Source organism: Pyrus communis, chromosome 9 (assembly GCF_041283825.1).
Source record: "Pyrus communis isolate YQ-2024b chromosome 9, ASM4128382v1, whole genome shotgun sequence".
Taxonomy (NCBI): domain Eukaryota; kingdom Viridiplantae; phylum Streptophyta; class Magnoliopsida; order Rosales; family Rosaceae; genus Pyrus; species Pyrus communis.
This window is the reverse complement of record NC_142573.1, coordinates 12,475,272-12,484,899: the sequence shown is the minus strand read 5'-3', so window position 1 is coordinate 12,484,899 and position 9,628 is coordinate 12,475,272. Positions and strand designations below refer to the sequence as shown.

At 38.7% G+C, this 9,628-nt stretch overlaps 1 protein-coding gene and 1 pseudogene across 1 annotated transcript; both read right to left on the bottom strand.

The window, feature by feature from the left end:
* Positions 1-1,186: 1,186 nt before the first annotated feature.
* Positions 1,187-3,391, bottom strand: LOC137740570 (eukaryotic initiation factor 4A-14-like; annotated as a pseudogene).
* A 563-nt stretch (positions 3,392-3,954) lies between these two features.
* Positions 3,955-7,337, bottom strand: LOC137738671 (eukaryotic initiation factor 4A-8). The gene is made up of 5 exons (XM_068478145.2): positions 7,067-7,337; positions 5,743-5,812; positions 5,522-5,628; positions 4,884-5,314; positions 3,955-4,785 (listed from the first exon to the last, which is right to left on the bottom strand). Exons 2-5 carry the CDS (start codon positions 5,808-5,810, stop codon positions 4,150-4,152), a joined length of 1,242 nt encoding a protein of 413 aa, XP_068334246.1. The 5' UTR covers positions 5,811-5,812; positions 7,067-7,337; the 3' UTR covers positions 3,955-4,149.
* Between the last annotated feature and the right edge of the window lie 2,291 nt (positions 7,338-9,628).

Here is a 9,628-nt window from a genome sequence, read left to right as displayed (position 1 = left end):
TGAAAAGATTTTCTTATCTGTGAGTTTCCAGCTGACAGAGGTGAGAGGTAGGTAGTGCCAGTGGCGGATGCATTGAGGGGCAGGGCTCAGTTGACCCCCCGAACTTTGGTGAACGTCTAAACTCGGCTCAATGGATTTTTTTCAGTCCCTACTTTCGAAAATGGGCTTCTCTCTTGGGAGAAAAGTCCTGTTGAGTAGGGGCTTAGTGCTAATCCTCCAAATTTCAGTGAACGGTCCATGTATACTTTGGGTGCTGCCCTTTTGAAGATTAGAGTTGGCCTCATACATGCCTTCCAACTATTTGGTGATCTCAGTGAATAACAAAGCATCATCATTCTTGGACAAACATATTAATGGAATGCAATGATATCAAACATTGTTAATGTGTTCAAGTTGAGTGTGTTTCTTTGTTAAGCATTCATATGGGAGTAGCCTTGGAACATGTTAGTTTCCCTCGCAAATGAGACATTAACAGGTGTGCAGTATGGCTTTTCAAATGACTTTAGGCCTACCAAAGCTCGATGAAATTGCGATATGCATGCTAAAAAAAATTTGCGCGCTGCCCGCTATTCATATTGACTCTCCTAATATTATTTCTTGAATCTACCGCTGGGTAGTGCTTCACCAGATTAGTGGCATTGTGCTTTCCATTAACACGAAAGCTTCTCATGTTGATAACGTGTTGTAAAATCGGCTATATGTGTGCAATGGAATAAGTGAAATACAACACAATATTTACGAGATTCCTCTCTTGTCAGTGTGACTGAAGTACGTCATCGGGGCAGCAGTAGTGCTTTTATTTATAATCTGGAAAAATAGGAGTACAAAGATAACTCTCTCTATTCTCTTATCTCTTCTTCCTCTGTTTTATGTTGTCTTCTCTTCTTACACTTTGGACTTCCTTATATAAGCAAATGAATAGGCAAGATGTTAAATCAAAACCTGCCACACTCACTTAATGGATATCACACTTAATTCATTCATATGTAGCATCTACACTTGAATTTCATAATGGACATCCATATTTACCGTGTATTTTTACAACAACTATAATATTCTCAAGGAATAGACAAATTAATTAACATAAACCAACTTATGATAAATTGGCTGGTAGAGTCACACAACACAAGATACCCTAGAACAATTAATTGTTTCGAATCCTTCTGCTATCAAGATGAATATTCATTTACTCGGGTAGGAAATTGAATACCAAATGCTCAGAGGAGATCATCAAAATTTGCTGGCAGCTCCTCTGAATGTCAAAAAGCATTTTCTCTCTATCTCCAGCCACGAAGTTGATGGCAGCACCTCTATTTCCAAAATTTTCGCTTTGTCCTATACGATGTAGGTAATTTTCTGGTTGATCGGCTGGAAAATCATGTTCTACTACAACAAACGCTTGCTGGACCTCAAGATGACGAGCATATTGATCGGTGGTGATGAGGAAGCGGCAAGAGCGTCTCCGAAATTCGTGCATAACAGTATCGCGAGTTTTCTGGTTCATGCCAGAATGGATAGCAGAGATAGCTTGGAAGTTTCACATATGGTGAGCAATATACTTTTTCACTTTCTGGCATCATGTTAGACTACTCGGCAAAAAGGTATCCTAGAAACGAACCTTGTGAGTAAAAGTTCCGGTAAGCATTTCATCAGCCTGATTCAGTACAATCATCTTAATATCTTTGGGATCAAGTGTCTCCCTTTGCAACATGTCAAATACGCGATCAGGAGTGCCAACAACTATTAACAGTATCAGTTGTATCACAATAACGAAGAGAAAACAAAGAAGAAAAGGAAGGAAGAAGAAGGAAGAAGAATGACACAGAGAAAACCAAGAGAAAATCTGAATATTCTTTTGATTATTTGATACTTTCTTACAGTCTCACATTCTCTTCTTTTATACAAGAGTAACCGTCCTTCTTACAATCTTAGCTGACTAGGATTAGCTAACCAATCTTATCCCAACAGATCCTAACCATTCAACAGATTGTAACAACCTTTATGATGACATGGCACTTCATATTTTTAGTCAATATAGGTCAACAACAACAGCATGAACACCGGCTTCGAGAATGTATTTACCCTCATGGTAAGTTCTGCCACTTACACCAGCGTAAACCTTCGCAACTAGATCTCAGAAAGTTGCTCTCATAACATTCTCAGTCTCCCAGGGTAGGTGCAGAACCAAAGCCTGACCCTCGACCAAACTATCAAGATCAAGTTGCTGCACACTTCCACAGCTGAAAGTTATTGTTTTCCCGGTTCCAGGTGGAGCCTGTTGAATCACATCAAGGCCTTCGCAGAAAGGAACAATGCCCCTTTGCTGAATTGCAGACGGCTTCCCAAAACCTTTTGAACAAAAACAAAACAAAATTACCATACAAACACATTAATGGCTTAGTCTTTGTATTAAATACAGCAAACAAACCTACCATAAGCATAAATGGTCGTCTTAAGATTGTCTTGCAATCCGATGCTTTCAAAAATTATCATAGACCTCATCAAATGATGGATAGGACTCGTGTCCTTGTGGAGCAAGCAGGAAACCATGAGTAATGATTGATCGGCATTCAAAAGGCTACCCTGAATGGGAAATTCGACATAATTTCAAATGTAAAAGCATTGTAGTCCACCAAAGAGGCATGCTAATAACTAGCATGAAGAAAAACAAAAACAAAATAAACCGGCCGCTAATTGGTTGCTAAGAAAACTAAGGAAACTTGATTTTATTTCTGTTTCAAATCGCTTCCAGGACGCGGAAACAAAATCCAAATTGATTTAGAGTTTATCATAGTTAAACTTATTAACCATGAACAATATGCAAGCACATTAAATGACTTTGCTAAGCACTCGCTAGATGGGACTTAGGACACTCCCTTGTTCATTGTTCACTATCTCCGTCCCAGTCTGAGTCTTATCGGAGTCTCAATCTCAGACTGGATCTCAGTATGAGTCTCTTCCTTAGTGTCAATCTGGGTCTGAGTCTTAGACCACCACTACCCCCACCGATACCGAGACCGAGACTCGGCCACACCAGTGACACCACCACTGTCAACCAAAAAAAGGCATGCGCCACCATGCTCTTGAAAAACTGATACCATGCAAGTGACAGCCAAGGCCACAGCCGAAGCAAACCCAGCAATTGCTGCAACAAACACAAAGCCAGCAAAAAGTAGCAAGGGGGATGACGGTCAGAAAAAGGAGTGCCGCTGAGGGAAGGGCCAAACCAAACCCAGCTACTGCTCCCACAAACACAAGGCCAGTGAAAACAAGCCGGGCGATATTTGGCACTCAGTGAAACTAGTGTCACCCAGGCCAAGAAGATGAATCGCATCACGCCCACAAGTGACAGAACCTCCTGTTCTAGACGAGTAGATTCGGAACCGTCCATTGATTACTGCTGTGTGGTGTACTCTAATCTCCTTGCCGTCGCTAATTAGAAAGTAAACTGGGAGATTTCAGATAGAACCTTGTATGCTTCTTGTTTTTTTCTTTTCAGTAAAAACTACGGTATTTCATTTGGGAGGATTGAGCCTTCTGGTTACTTGATAAACAAGTAATGGTAAGTTTGGAATCGGAAAACCGACTCAAGTTTTCCAAATTTTTATGATAAAAAATTGTTTGTCATTTGATAAATAAAAAAATGCCTTATGACATCAGCAAAATTTGGACAAGTTATAACGGAAGAAGTAATGCTAGGTAAACTAAATTTGTAGATAAAATTTACTAACTAAATGATATGTCATTGATAAAAAATAAGCACGTTAAATGATAATCCAATCATCAACTTTTATATCATTTAGTTCTTAATTGAAACAGCATGGAGTGCTTAATGTAATTTGTAAATCCTGAGGGGTTTGTAAAAATACAATAAAGGTCTGGAGTAAAATCCCTTTCAACAACAAAAACATAAGAAAATAGCAACATGACAAGAAGAAAAACTTGCACGAACTCTTGACAGTAAAAGTCTTTCTTGATATATCGAAACCGAGCAAGAAGGCGCATACCATTAAACAGTTAGATATGTTCGACAGCATAAATTGAGGACAATACAAAATGAAAAGCAACAGCATTAAACAGTACTTTCAAAACAGGATAATAAAAATCTGCCTCAAAAAGATGAGCGGGGGAACAAAATGCGCGAGCTCTTCAGAGAAGATCGGCCACATTCGATGGGAGCTCCTCAATCACCACGTTGTAAAACCTCTGGATGTCATAGAGCATTCTCTCGTCGTCTTTTGTCACAAAGTTAATAGCAACACCCTTCCTTCCAAATCTACCACTTCGTCCAATACGATGAAGGTAGTTTTCGGGTTGAGTCGGCAAATCATAGTTTATTACGAGAGATACCTGCTGCACATCAATACCACGAGCCAAGAGATCAGTGGTGATGAGAACACGGGATGAGCCTGATCGGAATTCACGCATGATGATATCACGAGTGTTCTGGTCCATGTCACCATGGGTGGCAGAGACAGTGTGGTCACGGCTTCTCATCTTGTCGGTAAGCCAGTCCACCTTGCGCCTGGTGTTAACAAAAATGACACTCTGGGTGATGGCCAGAGTCTCATACAGATCACAAAGGGTCTCGAGCTTCCATTCTTCTTTATCGACATTGACATAGAATTGCTTGATACCCTCAAGGGTGAGCTCATCACGCTTCACCAAAATCCTCACAGGTTTGTTCATAAACTTTCTTGTGATTTCAAGGGCTTCAGGTGGCATGGTAGCAGAGAACACCCCAACCTGAACCTTTGATGGCAAGAGCTGGAAAATATCGTAGATCTGACCACCAAAACATCAAACATAATTAGGAATATATTGAAAACAAAACATTAATAGTGGGCCCGAAGAAACACAACACCTTAATACAAATAACAAACCTGATCCTTAAAACCACGAGAAAGCATTTCATCAGCCTCATCCAATACAAACATCTTAATGTAATCTGGGCGAAGTGACTGCCTCCTCAACATGTCAAACACACGACCAGGGGTTCCAACAACAACATGAACACCAGCTTGAAGAATGCGCTGATCCTCACGAACACTAGTCCCACCGACACAAGCGTGAACCTTAACGCCAAGGTAGTCACCAAGTGCTCGCATAACCTTCTCAATCTGCTGTGCCAACTCCCTGGTAGGAGCCAAAACCAAGGCCTGGCACTGGACAACACCATAATCAAGTTGCTGCAAAATCCCTGAGCAAAAGGTTGCTGTTTTCCCGGTTCCAGACTGAGCCTGTTGAATCACATCAAGGCCTTTGCAGAATGGAACAATTCCCCTTTGCTGAATTGCAGAAGGCTTCTCAAAACCTTCGGAATAAAAACAAAATTATACACAGAGGCCTTTAAAGATGAATATAAGTATAACATTCTTTAACAACATTGCAAAAGGAGAAATCAAAATTAAGAAATTGAACATGCATTCCTGCAGCGGTAGAATAAGTTAGGACAACTAAACAAAAGAGAAGCATCCTACCAAACAAAAGACAACTAAATAATAAATACAGTTGTACCTACCATAAGCATAAATGCCTCTCAGCAGATTTTCCTGCAATCCCATGGAATCAAAACTTTCAAAAACTTCATCATACGATGTGAAGAAATCTTGCCCATCAGTTGAGAGCCTATAAAAGTTGTTAAAACATTAATGGTGACATCAAATCATAAGATGATAAATTATCTTCCCCGAACAAACTTAACCAATAACTATGAAAATAAATACCAAGCAAGACACTCACAGCTCACTCATCTTAGTATCATACTGTTTTGCATCAAACTGTGATCCCTCGGGTGCAACACCTGCCATGACTGCAGAAAGAATTTCATTTAAAAACTTTAAGGATCATAAAACCCAAAATAAATACAGTGTTTTTGACACGGGATTCCGGAGCATATTAAAAAAACATGAGACAGTTCATACGCACATAAATCTCTCCACAATATATATATATATATATATATATGAAATTCAAAGGCTTGCCAAAGCTGGCTTGAAGGGAAGTTTATACAAAAAATATAACAGAAGAGGCAAACTTGTTAACCAAACAAAAAGATGAACAAGCATTAACTCCTGTTTTAGTTTTTGGAGAAGCGTTTTAAAAAGGGTGGATGTCCACTTGCTATCCAAAGAATGAACCCACAAGAAAACAGACACCTCTTTGCCCAACTCCCCAAAAGGTCAAAGATGACTTGAAAGAACACTTATACAAAATAATATAACAGAAGAGCCAAACTTGTTAACCAAACAAAAAGGCGAACAAGCATTAACTCCTGTTTTAGTTTTCGGAGAAGCGTTTTAAAAAGGGCGGATGTCCATTTTCTATCCAGAGAATGAACCCACAAGAAAACAGACACCTCTTTGCCCATCTCCCCAAAAAGGGCATATAACTTCCATACCAAACATTTACTTTGACAAAAGGTAACACATAACACAACACTTCATCTAAGAGTAACCAGATAAAATTCAGAATTAGAGTAGCAAGTAAATCAACTTTCACAAACAAATTTGATATTACAATACAACAATTTAGATGTCAGAACAGAAAAAACATAAAAGTTAAAAACTTTTCACCCCAAACTCATAGACAACATAATTTTCACCAGAGAAACACAAAAAGTAACCATAGATACATCAATAAAAAGGATAAACTGTAATTACACTAACTAGCGTAACAAAAACTAATCACTCGATGATGGGTTGCTAAGAAAACAGATGAATCCCAACTTACATGTTCGAATTGGCTCCAAACACGTAAAAAATCATATAAAACGTTAAAAAGTTACTATCCTTACATCATATTTCCCACTACTTTCTCGGAAAACAAACAGACAGCCGTTGAAATCCACCCGTAACAAAAAACACAACTTGCAAACAAATCAAGCAGATGGATCCAGATCCAAAACACGATTAAAACCCACAAATCGATCACCAAAACAAATACTTTCACCAATAAAATCAATCAATCAAATTAACAACTTTGCAATCAGATATATAGATACACAACAATATGTATAAACATATGAGAGAGATAAAGAGAGAAAGAAAGATGTAGAGAGAGAGACCTGATGATGTTGATGAACGCTAGAGAGAGAAGCAGAGGACAATTGGAGGTTGCTAAAAGAGAGCTAGGGTTTCCCAAACTCCTCGGATCTGCGCCGTGGAGTTTGAAAGTAGGCGAGTGTTGAAAAGAGGCTGAGTTTACTCTCTCACTGTGTTATAGGCTTTAGGTTTTGTTGTTTCCCACTTTAAAATTCCAGATATGCCCTTGGGCTTCTCCTCTTATCACCAACTCCCGGGGGACGGTTTCGTCCCTTGAGAAAATTTGTGTCCAACAAGTAAAAGAAAACATTGCAACTAGTTTACCACTTAAATTCTTTTTTCTATTTTTTTTTTAATCACGAAATTATTGTTCCATTAGAAATTAGTACAATTCATTTATTTTGTAACGCGTGTTTGTTTTACCTAATAATAGTATACCCTAAAATGTAAGTACTTACCATTCATTAACACGTGTTATAACAAATGAATTGATAATGTGTTTTTCGTATATGATATATTGTAAGGGATGAATTTTGTTGGGATGGTTGCACACCTCACACTCCTGGAGAAGGCTTGATTGACAAGAGAGATAAACACATATCATTAATATTATGTACGGTGTATTCAATTGGGATTATGGAAGATTTTTAATTCTTTTAATAAATCTAAAGATATTCAATCAAGAATTTAAGTGATTTTCTAAAATTTAATGGGTATCCAATTAGGATTTTAAAATAGTTTATTAAAATCCTTAAAAATCAAGATGTTTTCAATTAGGATCTTAAACAAGTTTATAACATTGCAAACGTATTCAATTAGAAATTTCTTTAAAGAATTTTAAAAAAAAAAATGATGAATTTGAGAGATTTCGTAGGGTATTTTAAGTATTCACAAATCTCACCTCTCCTCCTGAGATTTTGAGGGAATTGAATCAAAATTTTACATGAAATCTCTATAAATCAATCATCAAAATCAATGGATTCATAAATCCATTAAAATCTCTCAAAATGTCAGTTGAATACACCCTTTAATGTATAATATCAAGCCATCATTGACACACCTCAACCGAAATCAAGGCGTGCTGGCCGTCACGTTTGTAAGGGTTTTGAGCCACGTCCATACAAGTGAGAAGGAGAGAGAGAGAGAGAGAGAGAGAGAGAGAGAGCGAGAGAGAGTTCGAGACAGAGAGATATACACGGGGGAAGGAGATGATGTGGATGTGGGTGAGTGTGTGGTCCAGATGCAACCAACAAAACCACAAAACAATCACCCCAAAATGACAAATACCCACTAAGGGCAAAATCGTCATGTCACACTTACGGTACGAATAATTCGGGATGGGCTGTCACAACCTACCCCCCTTAAGAAAATTTCATCCCAAAATTCATAACAACAACTCAAACAAACAACCAGTAATCATAGAACAAACGAGGATACAAATCTCTCATTCGGTCTTCTGTCTCCCAAGTAGCCTCCTCCGCTAAGTGATTCCTCTACAAAACTTTCACTAAACTCACAGTCTTGTTCCTCAGAACCCTTTCCTTCCAATCCAGAATCGTTACTGGTTCCTCATCATATGTCAAATCCGGATTTATTTCCAATGGTTGAGGAGGTATCACATGCGACGGATCCGCAACGTAATAACGAAGTATGGACACATGAAAAACATTATGCACTTTAGCCAGCTCAGAAGGCAACTCAAGCCTGTAAGCCACTTCACCAACTCACTCAGTGATCAAATATGGTCCGATATACCTGGGACTTAACTTACCTAACACTTACTTGTGTGTCCGCAACACTAAACATACATATATGCAACTACTCATGCATAAATAAATAGGCAAACACTATGCATGGCATTTAAAACATATAAACATTCCATTTCATTTTCTGGGAAAAAATCACAAGTATATAGGTATATACGGAAAACCAAAAGCCCACTCACTGATATGTGGAAGGGTCGTAACCCCCTTGCCTTGAGTGACTGCTTTGGAATATTCCGTCAAACTTAGGCAGTCCAGAAGAACGAATACTAATTACACAACACCCAAAGGTAATCCTACATTTGTGATGTTCTGTCAGAACCATCGTCAAGTCCTCGTGAACCACCAAAACTACTTTTAACTAGAACCTGAAGGGGCGCAAAATAGAAAGTGTGAGTGGGCAAAAACAAAGCTTTTCAAAATCATGTCATTATCAAAAGTTCTAACCCCTCGCCATAAAACCTGTATAGTTTCCCAGAAAATAGAATATACACATATATCGAAAACATGTTCAGAAATATGCCATGTCGAATGCCTCCACATGAAATGTAAGTAACCCAAGTAATGTCAATCAATGCAAGCAACATGTCAGCCGGAGTCACCTAACGTGACCTGTACGACTAAATCTAGAGCTCAAATCCCCAACTCACTAACTATACCTGCACACGAGTCGGAACCACCTAAAGTGGTCTGTACGACAGGACTAGGTGTAAATAAATACGCTCAAGTGCTACGATCATGTGAATACTGGGTGAATAATCGTGGGTCACCGACGAGTCGGAACCACCTATAATGGTCTAATACCAAACTGACACACCCCGA